Here is a 22507-nt window from a genome sequence, read left to right as displayed (position 1 = left end):
CCATAACGCTTTCATCCTGTGAAACTTCAGACATCGGTTTTAAGGCTGTTGCAGTGGTGCTGGGGAGAGAGGACGGTGCTCAGAGGATGGAGCCACAGAAGCGCGGGGAAGTGGCTGGGTTGACAGAGCTGACGAGTGATGGGGAAGGGCATAAAAGAGGACCTCAGCACTTTAGACAATCAAACTAGGAGACAGGGATTCAGTGGGGAACTCACCATGAGACAACCTAAAGGCTGGCAGTAGGAAGAGGGGTTAGTCTGGCTTTGAGTTGTATTTCTCCGGAGCACAGGATTAGGGCAGTGGGTTGGACCTTGAGGGGTATTGCAGGTGGGAGGTAGAAGAGCGTTAGTGGTGCTGGAGCCTGCAGACTCTCGAGCCAGAGTACCTTGGTCCAAGTGCCTGCCCCACCTCTCACAGTATGGCCTGGGACAGGCAACCTCTCGATGCTTCAGTTTCCTCATCTGTAAAACGGACCTAATTTTAGACTTTGTAGGGCTGTGGTGAGGATTGAGTTAATTCAGTTAACTCAGTTCACTCAACTAACTCAATTGTAAAGTGCTGAAAAGCATGTGTGGCATGTAGTAACATGCTCAATACATGATTATTGTTACCTGGAGGCGGTCCTAGAATAATGCCCTGGGTTATGATGCTTTCAAATGTCCCGGATATGAAGTCCCAGATTATGATGCTTTCAGAAGGTGCACTGGCTCCTCCTGAGACCATTGTACTCCCACCATTGGACAGGCTCTGCACCTGCTGGGGGGCCGGGCAGGCTGTGGAGGGATCTTCCCACTCTGTGAGGCAGATGTAGCTGATGGCCCCCAGAAGCCCCTGCCTCCAGCTCTCCACACTCTCTTCAGCTCCCTCTGTGATATGTCTTGCTCTTAATCCTTTTTGCTTTAAGAAAACTCTTCTTTGCCCTTTTACATCTTCTGTTGACATTTAAAATTCTTTCCTTTTGTTCTGACCTTATTGAATAGAGAGAATAATTTCTTGGAATTCTCTGTATAATGAATGTTCATGTACTTACAGATTCTGATCGAGTTTCTCCTCAACCTTTACTTTGAGAGACCTTGCATCATTTGGTGTAGAAAACACTTTAGGAAGCACTTAGGAAGATGGTGTAAAATGAAAATACTGCTTTTGTTCTTGCTATTTCTGCAAATTTGAGCCCCTTGTAACCCAGATATCAGCTTGGGTACCCTGCCCTTGGAGATGCAAATGAAATTGGCTCAAACTCCCATACCATGTATCCTAGAAACCCTGAAGTGTTCCCAGGTTCTCTGCAAATTTTTGTGAAGCTGGTGGTGGTGGTGTTCAGTGGCTCACCCACAGAACAAATACTCTGATCCCCTCACTCTCCTAAACATTCCTGCCAGAAGGCTGGGTGTGGGGAAGATTCTGACTGAAGTAATGGGGTAATGGAGTACGTGTATGGCAGGTGTGAGGGTGGAGATGAGGAGGTGGGGTGAAGTATTATTTTATAATTACTGCAAAACAGATGCTTAAAATTGAAAATTAGGTTTGGCTTCCAGTAATGAAGCAGTAGTTCCGGCAGACTAACCCTCCCACAGCTAACAACTATAAACTGTACAACAACAACAACAACAAAACTACCTGAAGGTATTCAAGAGCAAAATAAAAAGCAGGCAGAGACTGGACAGAAGTCTACCCTCCGAAGAAGGAAATGGTACTGGATGAGTTTCTGACTTTTATGTTTTTGTCTGTTTGTTTTGTCTAAGCATAGGCTCCAGTCTGTGCCAGATAGGCTGCTAAAAATTTGTATAGAAAACCTGTAGTGTTACTGGCTCAAAGAGCCAGAGGACAGAGTTTGGGGTAACCACAGAAGCTGGAAAGTGTCTATAAACTCTACCCAAATCTCTGAATGCAGACTCTAAGCAGCTCAACAAAGGCGAAGAGAACTGAATAGAAATTTCTGTTGCTGCACACTGCAGGGGAAACAGAGTTTGAAATTTGAGTAGAGCCAGGTTAGCTGCCTGTTTTTTTTTTTTTTTTAAATCAATATTCTTCAGAGGAGCATAAAAAAATTTAGAGATAACATACATTTTGTGATGTTCAGTATTCCATCCAAAATGCCTAGATAAAGCAAGAAACAGGAAAAGGGGGCCTATATTCAAGAGAAAGACCATCAAAGGAGCTTATCGCCAAGATGATCCCAATATTGAAATTAGCAGACAAGTATTTTAAAACAGTTATTATAGATGTGCTGAAGGGTACAAAGGAAAATACCCTCACAACAACTAAAACAATGGGGAGGCCGGGCGCGGTGGCTCACGCCTGTAATCCCAGCACTTTGGGAGGCCGAGACGGGCGGATCACGAGGTCAGGAGATCGAGACCATCCTGGCTAACACAGTGAAACCCCGTCTCTACTAAAAATACAAAAACTTAGCCGGGCGAGGTGGCGGGCGCCTGTAGTCCCAGCTACTCGGGAGGCTGAGGCAGGAGAATGGCGTAAACCCGGGAGGCGGAGCTTGCAGTGAGCTGAGATCCGGCCACTGCACTCCAGCCTGGGTGACAGAGCGAGACTCCGTCTCAAAAAAAAAAAATAAAAATAAAAAAAATAAAAAAAAAAATAAATAAATAAATAAAACAATGGGGAATCTCAGTAGAGAAATAGAAGCTACAAGAAAAACAAGTGTTAAATTCTAGAACTGACAAATACGTATCTGAAATTAATAATTCACCATTTAGATTCCATAACAGAGGGAGCTGACGAAGCCAGTGAACTTAGAGATAGATCAATAAAAAGTATTCAACCTTAAAACAGAGAAAAATGATGGAGGAGAAGAAGGACAGATACTCAGAGAACTGTGGACAATATCAGAAAATCTATTATATAAATAATCGAGTTCCAGAGGAGAAGAGGGAGAGAATGGGAAAGAAAAATATTTTGGACAAATAATATCAGGAAATGCCCCAAATTTGGCGAGTTTCTTTTTTAAAAGAAAAACAATTCCAACCATGCAAATTGCAAACAGGACAAATACAAAGAAAACCACACTTGGGTCACTGCAACCTCCGCCTCCCAGGTTCAAGCGAATCTTCTGCCTAAGCCCCCAAGTAGCTGGGATTACAGGCGCCTGTCACCATGCCCAGCTAATTTTTGTAGTTTTAGTAGAGACGGGGTTTCACCATATAGGCCAGGCTGGTCTCGAACCCCTGACCTCAAGTGATACACCCACCTCGGCCTCCCAAAGTGCTGGGATTATAGGTGTGAGCTACCGCACTTGGCCTGAAATTTCTTATAACTACTGTTAAAGGGGAAAAAAAAACCTTAAAAGTAACCAGAGGGGGGAACAAGGCACATTACATACAGAGGAGCAAAGATAAGAGTGACCCAAACTTCTCATTGGAAATACTGCCAGAAGACAGTGGAACACCATTTGAAAGCACTGAAAAGAAAAGCCAAAACCAAAACCACTATCAACCCCAAATTTAATATCAAGTGAAATATCTTTTAAAAAAGAAAGGCAGATTACTTTTTCAGGCATTTTAAAACTGAAGTGATTTGCCATCAGCAAACTTGCACTATAAGAAATGTTAATAAAGGGAGTCCTTGACATGGAAGGAAAATGATGCCAGAGAGAAATCTACATTTGCAGAGAGGAATAATGAGCACTAGAAATGGTAAATGTGTGGGAAAATGTAAGATGTTTTTTGTTCTTATTTAAAAATCACTTTCAATGATGATTGACTGTTTAGAGTAAAAACATAATAATGTATTGTGCCGTTTATAACATATGTAGATGTAAAATACACTGTAACAATAGCACAAAGGCTAGGACAGAGGAGATTGTGTATATTATTGTTATAGTTCTTATATTATAGGGAAAGCGATAATATTGCTTGCAAGTAGTCTGTGATAAGCTAAGGATGTACGCTGTAAACCTTCAAGCAACTAGTAATAAAACAAAACGAAGATTTATGGTTATAAGTCTAACAATGGGAGATAAAATAACAAAAGATATTCAATGCAAAAGAAGGCAAAAAAATTAGGAAAGAGAGAACAAAGAACAGATGGAATAAAAACAAATAGCAAGATTTAAACCCAAACCATATCAGTTATGGATGAAATGTTCTACCCACCCCATTTGAAAGACAAAGATTGTTAGGTTGGATAAAAAGTCAAGACTCAGTGCCTATGAGAAACCCACTTTAAATATAAAGACACAAAAAGATTAAATGTAAAGGGATAGAAAAAGATATATCATACTAATAGTAATAAAAGAAAGCTGGAGCTAACATAGACAAAGCAGATTTCAGAGCAAAGAATAGTACCAGGATAAAGAGACTCATAACAACAAGGGGGTCAGTTCATTAAAGGACATAACATTAGGTGTGTAATGTCAGCTGCATAAACATTAGGTGCATAAATATTTACATAATAATAAGAGAGCTCTAAAATACATGAAGCAATACTGACAGAAGCTGAATGGAGAAATAGTAAAATCCACAATTATAGTTGGAGATTTCAACACCCCACTCTCACTAATCAATAGATCAAGTAGACAGAAAGTCAGTTAAGATTTACAAGACTTGAACAACACTGTCACCCAGCTTGGCTTAATTGACGTTTATGGAACATTCCATGTAACAACAGCAGAATATACGTTCTTTTCAATTGCCCATGGAATGTCCACTAAGAAAGACCATATAAAACAAGTCTCAGTATATCTAAAAAGATTGGAATCATTCAAAGTATATCCTCTGACTACTATGGGATTAAATTAAAAATCAGTAACAAAAATATCTAAAGAATTTCTAAATATTTGGAGACTAACACACTTCTAAATAGCCCATGGGTCAATGAAGAAACAGATAGAGTTGTTAGAAAGTATTTGGAATGGAATGCAAATGAAAACACATATAAAAAATTTGTGCAATGTTACTAGAAGAGTGCTCAGATAGTAATTTATAGCATTAAATGTCTATATTAGTTGGGAAGAAATTTTCAAATCTGTGATCTCAGCTTCTACCTTAAGACACCAGAAAAAGGAAAGCAAATTCAACCCAAATAAGCAAATAAAAATAAGAGCAGAAATAACTGAAATGGTAAATAGAAAAATAGTAGAGGAAAATCAGTGAAACAAAAAGTTGGTTCTTTGAGACCAATGAAAGGTATATTTAGCTTGACTCATGGGAAATAACAGAGAAAAATTACAAATTACTAATATCAGGAACGAGAGAAGTGACCTAATTATAGATACTGCAGACATTTAAAAGACACTAAGGTAATGTTATGATCACCTTTATGCCAATGCCTTTATGCCAATGAATTCTACAACTTAGATGATATGGAAAAATTCCTTGAAAGACCCAAACAATAAAAGCTCATTCAAGAATAAATAGATAACCCCCAAAGCCTCATATTTATTTAAAAAATTGAATTCATGATTAAAAACCTTCCCACAAAGAAAACTCCAGTTGAAAACTCGCTAGTGAACTCTACCACTTAAAGAAGAATTATACCAATTTGTTATGGGATGAATTGTACCTACCCCCAACTGCAAATTTATATTTTGAAATCTTAACCCGCAGTGCCTCAAAATGTAGCTTTATTTGGAGATGGGGTCATGACCGAGGTAATCAAGTCAAAATGAGGTCATTAGGGTGCATCCTATCCAATATCTCTCTCTATGAATGTCTATCTCTGAATCTCCCCTTTCTATAAGGGAGAACGCTATGTGAATACAGAGACAGCCATCTACAAGTCAAGGAGAGAGGTCTGGAACAGATCCTTCCTTCAGAGCCCTCGGAAGGCACCAACCCTGCCAACAGCTTGATTTCAGACTTCTAGCTTCTGGAACTGTGAGACAACAAAATTCTGTTGTTTAAGCCACTCAGTTTATGGTACTCTAGTTATGGCAGCCCTGGGAAATGGATATATATACACACACACACACACACACACACACACTCTTCCAGAATAGCAAAGAAGGGGGACACTTCCCAACTCGTTCTATGAGGTCATTATTACCCTGGTATCAAACCAAGAAAAGGACATCATAAGAGAAGGAAGCAAGAGACCAATATCTCTCATGAACATAGATACAAAATTTTTAAATAAAATTTTAGCAAATCAATCCAACTATATATATGCGTATCATGACCAAGTAGTATTTGTTCCGGGAATGTAAGCTTGCCTTAACATTTGCAAATCAATGTAACTCAGCATTAATGATTGAACTATAATATTAATGATTAATTATGAAAGAAAAACCATATGAACATCTCAATAGATGCCAAAAGAGCTTTTGACAATATCCAACATTCATTAATGATTAAAAAAAAACAACTTTTAGCAAACTAGAAATAGAAGAGAACTCCTTTGAACTGATAAGGGGTACCAACAAAAACATTAGCTCTAGTGTCGTTTATAACAGTGTAAGACTGACCACTTTCCCAGTGAGATCATGAATAGGCAAGGGTGTCACTCTCCCCGTAGTTATTTAGCATTCTGCTGGAGATTGCCAGTGTGATAAGACAAGATAAGAAAAGGATCCAGATTGGAAAGGAGGAAGTAAAACTGCCTTTATGTGCAGATAACATGATTATCTGTATACACTTCCAGGCTGTGCACAGTGGCTCATGCTGTAATCCAGCCTTTGGGAAGCTGTGGCAGGAGGATCATTTGAGGCCAGGAGTTTGAGACCAGCTTGGGCAACATAGTGAGACCCCAGCTGTACAAAAATAAAAATAAAAACAATTAGCTGGGTGACGTGTGTCTGCAGCCCCAGATCCTCGGAAGGCTGAGGTGGGAGGATTGCTTGAGCCCAGGAGTTCAAAGTTTTACAGTGAGCTATGATCGTACCACTTCACTCCAGCCTGGGTAACAGAGCGAGACCCTGACTCGGAAAGAAAAGAAAAGAAAATTCCACTGTATCTATTTTAAAAAGCTTCTAGTACTAAAAAGTGAGTTTAGGAAGGTTGCAGAATCCAAGGTCAATATACAAAATTAATTGTATTTCTACATACGAGAAATGAACAATCTGAAAATAAAAGTTAATAACATTTATGATAGTGTCACACTATGAAATAATTAGAGATAAATTTGACAAAAGACATTCAAGATCCTTTCACTTAAAAAACCACAAACTGTTGCTTAGGGAAATTAAAGAAGACCTAAATAAATGGAGAGAGACATCTGTTCATGGATTGGGAGACTCAATATTATTAAGGTGTTTTCCCAAATGTTTTAGAATCAATGCAATTCCAGCTGTAGAACACAAACATCATGGAGGATTCTCAAAGATTTGGCAAATGGACTGATCCCATCCGTTTGGTAAAGGGTTAGGCACTGGTTGCACAGGCTTGTGCTGAGCTGTGTGAGTTTGAGAATGGTCTCTACAATTATTTTCTGGGGCAACAGGGACTGTCAAGAGGTGGGATGAGGCCAGGAGCCAGGCCTGACTAGGAGGGTCTCTGAGATAAGAGTGAGTAGGATAGGGCCACATGGGAGGCAAAGGTTCACCCAGAATTTTGACGGCTAGGTGATGGGGTTATGGATGACTCTTATTTTTGTTGTATTTTTCTGTTTTTTTTTTTTTTTGGCAGAGCACACATATTTCCAATGAAATCAGAGAAACAACAATCCTGTAGCTGTTTCCTATGGGATTTTGTTTTTGCACTTCTGTATAGTTTGAATAATTTACAAGAAGACTGTATTTTTTATAACCAAAAACAAAAGGCTGGCAGGCAGGAAGGACATGACCTGTGGCTAGATCAATACTTGTTCAGTCTTTGGAGACTGTGAGGAACTCTTGGTAGGGCCATGTCTTGGTAACAAGGACACAGAAACCGTGGTAAATACGGCACCAACAAGTGACTGCACCATATTTTACTTGTCATGTTCTTTTCAAATCTGTTACTTTTGTCGGACACAAAGAACGTCTCTAGTTAATACATGAAATCATCTTGGAACATTTGACAGAAGATTTAACTCCTTAATTCTGTGAAGGCAGTTTGGGATCTCTAATTACTTAATTGAAAAAAGGCCCGCACTTCAGTCTGCTTCAATGTTGGGGAATTAATCTTTAAAACCTGACAGTGAACATTAAATTCAATTAAGGAGACCGACTGGCAAAGATTCTTCCCTCCTTCACCCTGGGTAGCTTTGAGAGGTAGCTGACTGGTCTGCATTGATTCAGATGCTATCATTGTCTGTGCATCTACTAGGAGAGCCAAGTGTGCATTTTTCACTTCAGGGGGAACTTGTCAGACGATTTACAGATTGATGGATCTTCCTTACATGTTTCCGTGGCTGATTCGGGAGTTCCCCTGGACAAGAATTCAAACATTCCCGTTTGCTGCTTTTGGCCTTGGATGTCATAGAGTTCAAGTTTTTTGTAATTTCTTCTTTCTTGCATGACTTCCATGTTCTTTCTCCCTGCTCCCTCCTCTCCTCCTCTCCATCCTCTCCTCCTCTCCCTTCTCTTCTCCTCTGCCCGCTGCTCCTTCCTTTTTCCCTTCTCTTCTCCTCTCCCCCTTCCTCTCCCCCCTGCTCCTTCCTTTTTCCCTTCTCTTCTCCTCTCACTCCTTCCTCTCCCCTTGCTCCTTCCTTCCTTTTTCCCTTCTCTTCTCCTTCCCCTCCATTTCCCATCCTGTGTTTTTTTCTTTCCTCTCCCCACTTCCTCCATCACTTCTTCTCTCCCTTCCTTTTTTCTTCTTCTCTGCCTCCTCTCCCTCTTGTTAATTTAACTTTTTATTTTAAATATGAAGTGTTTTAAACATACTCGAAAGTCTAGAAGGTAAGATACCCATACACCTGCCACTGAGATTGTCAAATCCCCAGGTGTCTGTTCTCAGTTCTCAGCGGACCCACCCGTCAGCATTTGACATGGTGACCGGTCTCTTTGTCAAAACACTCTCTTCTCTAGCCTTCCAGGACTCTCCTCTTCTGGGTTTTTTTTTTTTTCCTTCCACTTCACTGGCCTCTTCTTAGACTCCTTTCTGGTTTCTCCTTCTCCTCCCCTGGCTCCCAGCCTGTGAACTTTGGAGGTCTAGGGTTGAAATGTGGGACTCCTCTCTGTCCTGTCTGCATTGCTCCCTGGGAGAGCTCATCCTGCTCATGGCTGCAGCACGATTTCCACAATGGCATCCACAGCTCAGCCTCTGCCCTGGACCTCTCTTTTGAACATCACACTGGTATGGGATGAGTCTTTATACTGTCTGCTCTCTGTCATTCAAAACTGAGCTCCAGGTGCTCCTTCCCTCAAACTTACCCCTTCTGCAGACTGACCCATCCCTGCAACTCCACCCCTTTCAGTGCTCGGTCCAGGAACTTCGAATATGCCCTGGGCTTTTCCCTTGTCCTCATATCGTACTTCCAGTCCAGGGAAATCCTGTTGGTTCTACCCTCCAAGGCAGGCAACTTCTCTATTGCCTCCCACTGGTCCCAACCATTTCCTCTCTCCCTGGATTCTTGCAGAAGCCTCCTGATCGTCTTCCTTCATCTCCCTTGCCCTTCATTCTCCTCCCTGCATGGCAGCTGGAGTGGTCCTATTGGAGTGGAACTGGCCCTCATTCCCTTCCATTCCACCTGCAGAACCCTGGGATGCGCCAACGGATTGTGGTTTTCCGACTTCGTCCCTTTCTTACCACCTCCCTGCCAATCCCGAGCCTTCTTCACTTCTCTAGCTGCAGTAGCCCTTCTTGCTGTTGCTTGGCCATGCCAGGCATACTCCTATCCCTGCCTGGAAGCTTCTTCTCTCAATTTCTGCATAGCTGACTTTCTCACCCCTTCAGGACTTCCTCCAAAGTCACCTCTTCAGAGAGGTCCTCCGTGGCCGCCTTTTCAGCGCCTTTCCTTAGCCTTATAGAGCCCTTTCCTGATTACTTTTTAATACATCAGTCTTCACCACTGCCGTAAGGACTATGGATTTTTATTTGTTTAGTGTCTGTCTCCCTCACTAGAATATAAACTCTTTGAAGGCAGAGATTTTTGTCTTATTTGCTTCCTGTTGCACAATGCCTTATTCATGGTCCTCAGTGAATGAGTTTGTTGGGCTATTTTTCTTCCATTTCCATCCCTCCACCCCATCCTGTGCATTCCATCCCCCCCTCCATCCTCCTCTCCCTCCATCCTCCCTCCCCTCCCATCCTCCCTCCCCTCCCCATCCATCCCCCCATCTCCCTCCATCTATCCATCTCCCTCCACCTCATCCTCCCTCCATCCTCCTCCATCCATCCTCCCTATCTCTTCCCCTATCTCCCTCCATCTCCTCCTTCCCTCCATCCTCCTCCATCCTTCCCCCTGTCTGCTCTCCATTCCATCCTCTCATCTCCCTGTTTCATCTCCCATTACCCATCTGTTCTCTCCTACCCCATCTCATCTCCCTCCTTATCTCAACTACCCTCCCCCTCTTCCTTCCCATCCTCCCATCTCCTCCCCGTCCCCATCTCATTCCATCCTCCCTCTTCATCCTCATCCCATCTCGTGCTGTCCCTCATCCCATCCCGTCCATCCCATCTCGTCTCTGCCCATCTCCTCCTCCGCGTGCTCTGTTTCCTCCCCGTCTCATCCTCTTGTAAGTCTCGTCTCCGCACGTCGTGTGCATCTAGCATCCCTGCCCCGTCATTCATCTGCTGCCCATCTCCATCTCATCGTCATACTTATCGTCTCATCCGGCCCGTGGTCATGGCCCCGTCATCCTCCCCGTCCTCATCTGCCGGTTTCGTCCTGCCCCGTCTCGTCGCCTCCGCCGTCTCGTCTCCTGCTTGCGTCTCGCATCACATCTGCCCGTCATGTTGCCAGCTTCCTTGTCCATCCACCTCCCCATTCCATCCATTGTCCACCTCCTTCCATCTTCCTCCATCCTCCATTCCATCCATCCCTTCCCTTCCTTGTCCATCCACCCCTCCCATCCTCCATCCATCCATCCACCCCATTCCTTCATCTCCTTCCCCTGCCCGTCTCCTGCCCCGTCCACTTGCGTCATTGCATCATGCCCCGTCATTATCTTCCTTCATCCATCCCCATCCATCCCCTTCCATCCTCCCATCTTATCCATCATATCCATCTCTTTCCACCCCATCTCCTCCCCCATCCTCCTTCCATTCCATCCATCCATCCCCTCCATCCTCCATCCACCTTATCTATCCATACTCCACTCTTTAAGACTCTTTATTCATAGTTTTTCCTCTAGCCTTGCCCCTCTCCCTCCCTTCCCAGGAGTGATGGCCCTCCTCATGCATGTTTTTATAGCCTGGCTACAAATTCACAAATAAATGAGATCTGGTTTTTTTTTTTGTACATGTATTTTTAAAAACTGTGGCAGAATACACAGCATAAAATTGACCATCTTCACCCTTATTGAGCATGCAGGTCAATGGCATTAAGCACATTCACAGTGTTATGCAGCCTGCATCCCATCTGTCCACAGAACTCTTTATCTTGGAAAACTGAAACTCTGTCCCCATTAAACAACTCCCCATTCCCCCTCCCCCAGCCCTGGCCACCACCATTCTACTTTCTATCTATCTCTATGATTTTGACTATTCTGGCTACGTCATATAAGTGCAGTTATATAGTATTTGTCCTTATGTGTCTGGCTGATTTTACTTAGCATAATTTCTTCAAGTTTCATCCATGTTGTAGCAAGTGCCAAGGCTTCTTTCCATTCTAAGGCTGAATACTCTTCCACTGTATGGATAGAACACACTTTTACAATTCATTCATCTGTCCATAGACACTTGGATTGCTCCCCTCTTTTGGCTGCTATTAATAATGCTGCTATGAACATGGATGTACAGTATCTTTTTGAGACCCTGGTTTCAGCTTTGTGGGCATTTACCCAGAAGTGGAATGACTGGATCATGTCGTAATTCTGCATTTAATTTTTTGAGGAACCATCATGCTGTTTTTCACAGTGGCTGCACCATTTGACATGCCCAACAGCAGTGGACAAGGGTTCCAGCTTTTCCACATCCTTGTCAATGCTTGTTTTCTGTTTTTTGATAGCAGCCATCCTAATGGGTACGAGGTGGTGTTTCATGTAAAAACTTAAATGGCATTGTACTTCATATATGCAGCTTGACTTACGTATTTAATATTAACTTTTTACTGTTTAACCATGTGAACCCTGTAGATCTAGCTTATTTTACTATTTAAATAAAATTAAACTCATATTCGTACATAGTTTTGGAAGGCAGCAGTTCCCTGTGCCCCATCTCTCTCCCATGAATTCTCACTCCACTTTGAAGTCTTCTGGCTGTGTCGTGTTTCTAAATGTAAATACTGCTGTTTCTTGATTTTTTCAGTTTGAGACCCCAGCTATTGACCCTTAGTGAGGAAGAAAGAAACTGAGCTCTCTTCACATTTTTTGAAGGCTACTCTTGACCTTTTGTTTTCTTAAGTGTAGGCATTTACATAATCCCAGGAAACAAGGTTTCAGAGCTCTGATCCTTTGCATTCTGAGAACATTCAGGACTTGGCAGGTTGAATTTTCTCATTTTTAATGAGAAGGTTATCCCTGGGATCAGGTTTGTAGAAGTGCATGGGTGTACTTTGTTTGGGTTTTTCTCTTATTAAAGAAAATGAAGCTTCGTTTTCCTAATGGAACAGGTCTGGAATCCACGTTCAGCCATGTGCCAGCCATTATGCCATGTGCTGTGTAGCCATTACCTCCTCAGCCTTTACCACTGCCCTTGGGGTGACGCCCTTCTTATCCCCACTTCAGGGAGAGGGGGACTGAGGCCCAGAGAGGCAAAGCCACTCAGCCAAGGCCCAAGGCCTGCCAGCATCCGTATCAGGTGGGAGGCACTTAGTTCTGACTCCCACGTGCTGGCTGCAAGTGCTCCTCTGCTCGGGTTCAGCCTCTGAGCTACCTGGGTGGTAGGTGAGAGCATTGCCCTCATCCTGCAGTGACAAGAAGGTAGGGGACTAGCACTGCTGAGTACCTCTGTGTGTCAGGCCCTGGGCCTACCCTGACATATTCCGAATTCTGTGGCTGTTCCCCTGGGCTGCACGGTGTGATTGGCGGCATTTGCTGGGAGAGCTGGTGGAAAGCTAAGCTCAGGGGCTCTCACATGGTGTGGCCCTGGCTCTGGGAACATGCAGTTTTATACGTGATATCTTAGGTAATTTTTCAGAAGTCATTGAGTGTAACAGGGTTTTCTCCCACGAGCCTCATAACCTCATATCCTCATGGAAGGCCAGGGTGGGAAGGAGAGACAGCACCTTCTCTCCCCCAACAAAAGGACAGCTGCCCCTATGGCAGATATTTGTACTTTGACTGGTTGTAAATACGAGTGTGGCAGGTTCCTTTTTGGATCTCAGTCTTACAGCAGAACCATGAAAATAGCCTGGCCTTGGGCAGTGTCCGTGGCAGGACAGATGCCAGGGATGCAGGTGAGCCTGATAAGATGCCAGGGATGCAGGTGAGCCTGGGATAAGACGCTGGGGATGCAGGGGAGCCCAGGATAAGATGCCAGGGATGCAGGTGAAACTGGGATAGGGCTGTGAATGCTGAGGGCCCAGGACTCCCTCCTGGCCGCAGGGATGAAGCAGGTGGGAAGGGCTGGGTAGGTGACCGGCAGACACAGGAATGCTATTTTCTTTTTTTCTTTCCTTTTGAGAGAGTCTCACTGTGTCACCCAGGTTGGAGTGCAGTGGTGCAATCATGGTTCACTGCAACCTCTGCCTCCTGGGCTCAAGCAGTTCTCCTGCGTCAGCCTCCTGAGTAGTTGGGACTATAGGCATGTGCCACTACGCCCAACTAATTTTTTGTAGAGACAGGGTTTCACCATGTTGCCTGGGCTGGTCTCGAACTCTTGAGCTCAAGCAGTCTGCCCACCTTTGCCTCTCAAAGTGCTGGGACTACAGGTGTGAGCTGCCGTACCCGTCCAGAATGCTGTTTTCTTAACCCCAGAAAAAATGTGGGGAAATGATCCTCCCAACTTACCAATCCCAAGCCTTTACATTTCTGCAATGAAAAGTTTAACATCTAGATATAGATTTGATGGTAAAATAATGGGAATCTAATTCCACCGAGACCTTTTTCTTTCTACAGAGGGGTGGAGCTGAGTCCTGTAGATCAGACCCTTGTTGTGACGCCTGGTGCCGTCTGTGTTTGCCTGCAGGTATGGAACGCCGTGGACTCCGGGCACTGCCTGCAGACATACTCCCTGCACACAGAGGCAGTGCGGGCTGCCCGCTGGGCTCCCTGTGGCCGGCGCATCCTCAGCGGTGGCTTTGACTTCGCCCTGCACCTAACAGACCTTGAAACAGGTGCGTTTCTTGTATCACCACCCTGAGGTGAGCTGGTAGCTCTCTCCCTGGGGAAGATTCTCTGGTGGGCATGCAGCCACAAGCTGTATACGGTTGTGTGGCAGAGGGAGAGGGGCCTCAGGGTGGGCTTGTGCTCAGTGAGAGGGCTTCCAGACTGCTTGCCCATTGGAACTGCGACTCCCCACAGAGGGTGGGCCTCTGCCAGCCAACACAGAGGACAGAGCCCCAAGGTTGTCTGAGCCCCAAGCCATGGGGCTGGATAAAGAGGTGGGTTTTTAATCTACTTCTGACATGCAATTTGTGCTGAAATAGATTTAACTTTATCACTGTGTCCTTTGGTTGGAATCAGGTTAGAATTCCTGTCAATTCATTATCGTTGAAAGGCTGTGAGAAATGATTCCAGCTCATAAGGAAAGTCTTCAAACGAGTTCTGCTTTAATGCCCACACTGAAAAGGCACTTGGGCAAGATGGATTCCTGCTGGGTAAATCCTGAGGGGGCTCTTGACAAGCAGGGTGAGAAGGAGAGAGAAGTCAGTGGAAGGAACTTTCCTTACTGAACGCTCCTGTGCAACAGGCACTGTCAACACCCACTGCAGCCATGGCCCCCAGTGGGCCCTGTCCGGGGTTTACAGTGAAGACAGCCAGGGAGTGGCAGAGCTGGGATTCACACCTCTGCCATCTGACTCCCTTCCTCTCTTTCTCCTTTCCCCTCCCCTCCCCTCCCCAACCCTCCCCTCTCCCCTCCCCTACTCTCCCCTCCCCTCCCCTCTCTGCTCTCTTTCTCTCTTTTCTTCCTTTCCTTTTTAAAAATGTTTTATCCCCCTCCATAAGCAGGATCCAGCTTCTTTCAGCACCACACTTCCTCCTCCCCAGAGCTCCTCCTAGGTCCTGTTTCTGCTGGGCTCCACTGCCAGGAGCCCAGGGAGAGTCCAGACTTCGCACCAGTCCCTGGGGCTCCCCTTGAGCCCTCAGGCCAGCATCTTGCCTGCCTGGCCCTGCAGTGGTGGGGGCTCTGGGGCCTGCCTCTCCCAGGGTCTGGCAAGACGGAGATGATAACTTGCTGGTCCAACCCCTGCTGCTCATGCCCAGCAGCCCCGAGGAGACGCAGAGGGAAAATGGAGAGGGTGGTTTGTTTCCACCTTGCATGTGGGCGGCCGTGCAGCTCCTTGCATGCTCAGTAGGGGAGAGGACAATACTGATGGTCACAGGGCCCCTGCCAGGTGCTATAGGCTTTGCACACAGCATGTCTAATCTTCACTGCAGCTGTCGGCAGTGATTATTTCCATTTTAAAGGAGAGGAAACTGAGGCTTAGAGGGCGAAGCAGCTTGCTCAGTGCCTCCCAGTGGTGCATAGCCAGCAGGGATTTGAAGCCATGTCTGTGCAACTGCAGATCCTGTGCCCTTCCCACCGTGCCATGTGTGTGGCGGTTTCTTCTCATGAAGCGCTTCCCTGGTCTTGCTGATTCTCTTAATCCCTTGCAGAGTGGCCAGACTCAGGGAGTTTAATGCCACTTGTTGATGGTGATGACTGGGCTGATGATGGCAGCACTTACTACTGAGCACCCACTATGTGCTGGGCATTCTTCTGTAGCCTCTATAGAGCGTCTCATTTAGGCCCTGCTCACCTTTGAGACAGGCGCCCTCAGAATCAGCTGTACACACGCTGGCCAGGGGCACAAACCAGCAAGTGGCAGAGCCAGGATGCACGCAGGTCTGCCAGGCCCCAAAGCCTGCTGCCTGACTGTTACACTGTTGTCTGCATGTCCCGTAAGATATGCTTGATAGAGGAGACACAGCTGAACAACACCCAGTGCCTACCCTGGAGAAGCTCCTGTCTGCTGGGGAAGACAGAAGTGCAGTCAATCCCAAATTGCAGTGATGGAGAAAGACACAGGAACTACAAGAACATCTAGCTTGGAAAATCAAGGAAGACTTCCTGAAGGAAGTGAAACCTGAGCTGAGCCACATATTAGGTGGACAGAGATTTAGGATGGAGGAGGTATGGTTGATGAGGAGGAAAGTAGGTTCTTGCAGATGGAACAAGGACAGGGTCGTCACAGGAACAGGGTTCCATGTAGTATGCATGGAAACCAAAGCAGGATGTAATATGGGGTCCTGGGACTGGAGGAGATGAGTCTGAGGAGTGCAGGAGGGGAAACCCCAGCCTGTGGGTCACATGAGCACATGTGGGTAGCACACTGCTCACAGAGTGACAAGCTCACTCACTCACACCGTTGGGTTACTCAAATCAAATTCATTTGATGGCATTGATGGGTTCATAGTGGCCCTTAAGCATTATTCTCTCAATCAACAGATGTTAAACAAATGCATGCAATTGTGTGTGTGGGTGGGTATGTGTGGATGTGTCTTGACAGGGGGTTCTGAAATTTTTAGACATTCAAAGAGGGTCCTCCTGCCTGACAAGTCAGGGACCGCCATAGCAGGTGGCAGGCGGAGGCCATTGCTGAATTTGAAGCAGGCAAGAGTGAGTCAGGGCTCGATCTGTGCTTTGAGTAGACCTCCTTGGTAGCTCCCGCTGGTCCTGGGTGACCTATAGCCCCTGGTGGAGAGTTGGAGTGGGAGGTAGAATGCCTTGCCGAGACTGCGTTCGGAGAACAGCTTGTCTGGCCCCAGGCCCAATGTGCCCCTCTAGCTATGGTGTGTTGTGGGTAAAGAAAAGCATGGCCCTGCCCCCAGGGCATTACCATCCAGTGGGGGAGGTGATTGAGGACTTCTTCACTCCATCCCTCTGCTAGGAATGGCGCTCACCACTGGGTTCATCTGTTGAAGGCCCAGTTTCATTCACTCTGCAGTTACTTACTGTGCACCCACTGCATGTAGGACTTGGTGCTGAGGCCACAGTGGAGAGTATGGTGGGTCCCTGCGAAAGAATGGTTGAGGGGTTTGGACCTCACCCTTGGGTAAGCTCCCCACACTCAGACAGGGCCTCTTCTGCTGAGGGCGGTTGGTTTCCATGTCCCTCTCCCTGGCTAGCATGGGAGCTCCATGAGGATGGAGTCCTGTCCTGGTGCTCTTTGTGTCTCTATCCTCTGGCCAGGGCTGGCTTGGAGCAGCTGCTCAGTGCCTGTGTGGGTAAGATGAGCTGAGTTGGTCCTTGCCAGGTCCTCCTACCTGGGCAGTGAAGCCCATCAGGGACTGCCAGGGCTCCACCTGTGTCTCCCCCTATGTCTCCTACCTCATCTGTGCACATCCCACCTCCAGCCCGGGTTTTGGTAAGTGCTCTCTTTAGCCACTGGGGTGGGCTCTGCAGCCCCTGTGGCTTTCGTCCCGCTTGGACTTACCTTGTCCTTTCTCTTCGCTGAGTCTGATCTCCCTTTTTACTGGATCTGCCTTTTTCCGCCCTTGGTGATTTGGCTTTTTCATTTCAATCTAATTAGAACTCCCTGCCAGGAGAAAGCAGTGCAGGGCGTTCTCACCGCAGCGCTTTGGGAATTAGTCACCCGGTGCCCATTGTCGTTAATGGGAATTTGGCGCCAAGGCCATTTATCCTGGTGTCCTCAATCAATACAGTTAAAAATCTGTGGATTCTAAAATGTCAATACCCGGCCTGAAATATGGAGGGCCAGCAACATTTTATCTCATTAATTTATAGTTCTGACAGGCTGTTGGCTTATAGAACAACCATGAATCAACACTTAAATAAAACCTGCTTGCAATTATTTTTGGTGCTCTTGTTTCAGTCTGTAATCTTCCTAACAAAACGTCTGTGGCACCTTAGGTTGAGGTGGCCTCAGGGAACGCTGGCTGACTCCACCAGGGCCCTGAGTGTCGCCTGTCTTATGAGTCAGCTGTGCCACACGCCAGCTCAGCCAGTCTCCTCAGAATCCCCCGTAGAGCTTGCTCAGTTCTAAGTGGTCCTGTCATGTTTATTGCAGACTCCAGGCCCTGAGGCAGGTGTCCCAGCCTGACCCTCGAGGATGCAGCTGTAGAGGCGTACAGGGCCTCTGTCCTTTACCTTTGTTGGCTGCAAAGGAGATTCCTCTTCCTGGAGCCCTGGGGCCCTGGCTGGGCAGGGAACCCTGTCCTCCTTCCTGTGCATGGGCCAGCTCTCCTGATATGTGCTGGCTCATCTGAGCCATCTGTGCAGTGTCACCTGGTTCTACCTCCCAGATCCTGGAGGCAGCATGTGCAAGAGGGCACATGGACAGGGTAGAGGTGTTGGCTCTTCTGCCTCCCTGAGCCAGGCCTCTTCACCTGTTTCTACCACACCACCTGGTGCTGGGGCTGTTGAAGGAAGCAGCTGTGATAACACATTTAGGGCACTTTGCAGAATGCCTGGCGCATGGTAGGTCCTCAGCAAGGAGCTCCTCTCCTCCTCTGTCACAGCCCATGGGGCCCTTGTTCTGCTAAGTTGTCCAGACGGTCCTTGTTGGCGGGCCATTTCCCCACATGGGGCCACTTTTTGATCATCATCCAGAAGCCCCTGCTCGTCCCCTCAGTGAGCTTACAGATGTGCCCTTGGTCCCATGCATGGGTCTTGGGGGCAGACTGGGAGGAGGCTTTGGGCCATCATGGGTTCTCCCAGCATCTCCTCCACATTTCCCTTCCTCCTGGTGATGGAACAACACACGCCCTTTATTAGGGCTCTCGAGTGAGTATGCAGACCCCCAGCCTGCCCAGCCTGACCCTCTCCAGAGCCCCAGGCACTCATCACTACAGAAGGCCTATGGCCCTCTTCCTTCAGGTGCCATTGCCTACAGCTCTGCTGTCCCCAGCTTCTGACTGGCTCGTCCTGCCCTGGGGTCCCAGTGTCTTTTGGTGGGAGTCATGGTGTGTGGAAGTGAGCAGCCAACTGGGACTGGGCTCATAAATGACCATTTCTCCTTGTTTCCAAGAGGTGTCTTCTGGTCTCTCCCTTGTTTTCAATCTATGACCGGGTGCTTCCATCACAGAAATGCTACAAGGAAAAAGAGACTGACAGGTTATCGAACCCTTGCTGTGGGCTGGGCCCTGGGCTGTGTGCCCTGGATTCCAACACGCTGCCTGGCCTGTGTGGAGCTGAAATGAGTGAGTGGATGGTAGACGCTTTGCTTATGTGACACGTTTAGTCTCCCCACTAGCCTGTGAGAGGAGTGTTTTTATCCCCATTTCATGGACCCAGAAACTGAGGCTTAGAGTGGTCAGTGACTTTCTTGAGGCCTCCCAGCCAGAGGTGACAGAGCTGGGATCCAGTGCTGGCCTGTGACTAGTAGAGCTCCTGCTGTTGAGGCATGGTGTGGCATGCTCTCCCCACATCTGTTTCCCTGCTGTGAGCAAACAGGGAAACAACGGGGAACCCAACTTAACCTGACTTCTGGGGAGCCTGTTGGGCAGCAGCTGGCCACCTGCCGAAGATAACCTGTGGCCTCTGGGGAGAAGGAGTGCCCCAGACTGAGGGGGACTGATCCCTGTAATTAAGTGGTCCATGAAGGAAAGATGCCTCTCCAGCGATGGATGGCAATGCTCCAGTGGGATAAATGCTAGCCCTGACGACTTCAGACCACTTGGCATGGGAAGGGTGAGAAGTGTCCAAATGAAATCCATGGCAAAGAGCCCCAAGAGCTCCTGGGCTTTGGAGAAAGGGCCAGAGAAGGAGGCTTCTTGTTGTGCTAAGCCTTTGAGGTGGTGCTGGCTCCTGCGGGTCCTTGGAAGAAGTGCCGCAGAGGGACCTGGGCTTCTCGGTTTTTTGGCTTTCTGGCACTGTGGCTGGAGTTTCCCTAGCATAGCTCAGGAGGACTTGATTAGGTATCCCTCAGGCACCCACAGACCCAGAGGAAGTAGAAGGAAGCTTGTGGGCACATTTACAAAGCATCTGATACTTATATGTACATGCTCCTTGAGTCCTAGGGATTGTTGCCACTGATCCAGAAGTGAAGGCTCAGAGGGGCTCCACAGACTAGCGAGGTCTGAGCAGATGAGGGTTCCCTGGCTGCCACCCTTCAAGTGCCTCCTTGTCCAGTGAGCAGCCGCCTACTTTCTTGCCCACTTGTGAGTGGGTCTATTTTCCAAGGCCAGTCTCTGTTCCCACAAATATCCTTCCTTTCTCACTCTGAAAGTGCTTCTCCTCTGTCTGAATCTTGTTTTCTCTTTCTCTTTCCTTACTTCTTTGGAGTGAGAAGCTGACCCTAGTTACGGATATTAAATCAAATGTTATTAAACTTCATTACAACACCATGCCAGCCCTTAACTGCCACTTGGGAAAGTGCCTAGAGATCCTTCACATCTCCACAAACACAGCTCACGCCAGCCCCCTAGACAAGGAAAAGATGGTTTCTAATCCAAATTCTTGTTTTGTTCATGACTGTGAGTGCGCAGTGGTGATGTCTGACGTGTGTGTGTTTGGTTGCAGCTGCATCACAGTTTGGTGCCCTTGTCAGGTAAGGCTGCCATTATTGACTGACTCTGGAGCCCAAACGTGGTTATGGCATGTTTGCTATTGGAATGGCGAGTTCTGAGTTTCAAAAAACCAACTTACTAGTAAAGCACTGGGATACACCTTGTTTGCAAGTTTAGAACTCTTATTATTTTTTAAATTTTTGAACATTTGGTCTTGTCCAGAGAATTAAAAGCAGTGACTGACATTGGTCTGGGCAATGATTTTTCGGATAGGACTTAAAGCACAGGCAGCAAAAGCAAATATAGGCAAATAGAATTACATTAAACTAAAAAACTTCTGCACAGCAAAGGAAACAGTTAACAGAGTGAAGAGACAGCCCATGGACTGGGAGAGAAAGTGTGCAAATCATACATCTGATGAGGGGCTAATATGGAAAATACATGAGGAACTTAAACAACTCAACAGCAAGAAGCCAAATAACCTGATTTTTAAAATGAGCAAAGGATCTGAACAGACTTTTCTCAAAGGAAAAGATATGAATGGCCAACAGGTACATGAAAAAATGCTCGACATCTGTAATCATCGGGGAAATGCAAATTAAAACCACAATGAGATATCACCTTAAACCTGTTGGAATGGCTATTTTCAAAAAGACAAATGATAGCAAGTGTTGTTGAGGATGTGGAGAAAAGGGAATCCTTGTATGATGTAAATGAATATGGCTATTTTGGAAAATAGTATGGAGGTTCTTCAAAAAACTAAAAATAGAATTACCGTATGATCCTGCAATCCCATTTCTGGGTGTATCTCCAAAGGAATTGAAATTGGTGTGTGGAAGGGATCTCTGCACCCCCATGTTCATTGCAGCACTGTTCACAGTAGCCAAGATATGGAAGCCACCTCGGTGTCTATCAGCAGATGAGTGGATGAAGAAAATGTGGTGAATATTCACAATGGAATACTCTACAGCCTTAAAAAAGAAGAGTGTTCTGTCATTTTTGACAATATGGGTGAACCTGGAAGACATTACAATAAGTGGGATAAGCAAAGGCACAGAAAGACAAATCTCACTTACAAGTGGAATCTAAAAAAGTTGATTTCCTAGAAGCGTTGAGTACAACGGTGTTACCAGGGACTTGGGGGTAGGGGTGGATAGGGTAAGTGGAGATGTTGATGAAAGGGTATAAAGTTTCAGTTTGACTGAAGGAATAAGTTTTAATGATCTACTGTACTGCATGATGACCACAGTTAATAATGTGTATTTCATAACTGCTAATAGACTTTTAACATCCTAAAATAATAGACTTTTAACATCCTCTCCACAAAAAAATAAATTAGTGAGGTGATAGATATGTTAATTAGCTTGACTGAATCTTTCTATAATGTATATACAGATCAAAACATCACATTGTACCACCTATATATATATATAATTATTATTTATCAATTAAAACTAATTTAAAATGAAACAAAAAAGAATGGGAAGGAAAGAGCAGGTGTAAGTACATCATTAGAAGACAAATTTTCCAACTTGGTTAAAGTATAATGGAAAAAAGAAAGACAAATTTTAAAAAATGACTGCAACTACTACTATTTCTTCTGTTATTACTATTATTGCAGTGCTACAGCTACTGTTTATTGGGCCCTATCATTTGTCTGGGGCTTAGATCTCCTACATACATTATTTCTAATTCTCACAACCACCTTTTGTGATCCTGAGTCTACAGATGAGGATACCAGGGCTGGAGAGGATTGCTGGCTGATGCAGGGCCACAGCTGATAGGGAATGTTCAGATGCAGGCCCAGCTGGCTCTCAGGCCAGACCCTTCCCAGGCCTTTGCCCAGATTGCCAAGATGGCCTCTGTTTCTGATGCACAGAGTTTGCTTTGAAAGTTAGTAAGCTTCTTTTCTCGTTAACT

The 22507-nt window shown here is 45.9% G+C and overlaps 1 protein-coding gene across 4 annotated transcripts in view; it reads left to right on the top strand.

Annotated features, from left to right (window-relative positions):
* Positions 1-22507, top strand: part of WDR25 (WD repeat domain 25) — a 150696-nt gene that overhangs the window by 77477 nt on the left and 50712 nt on the right. For all 4 annotated transcript variants that reach the window (XM_003902270.4, XM_009212257.2, XM_003902271.4 and 1 more), the window contains exon 3: positions 14103-14250. In XM_003902270.4, coding sequence (XP_003902319.1) covers positions 14103-14250 — 148 coding nt within the window. The remainder of the gene's footprint in view (positions 1-14102; positions 14251-22507) is intronic.

Source organism: Papio anubis, chromosome 7 (assembly GCF_008728515.1).
Source record: "Papio anubis isolate 15944 chromosome 7, Panubis1.0, whole genome shotgun sequence".
NCBI classification, from domain to species: domain Eukaryota; kingdom Metazoa; phylum Chordata; class Mammalia; order Primates; family Cercopithecidae; genus Papio; species Papio anubis.
This window is presented reverse-complemented; position numbering and strand designations above follow the sequence as displayed.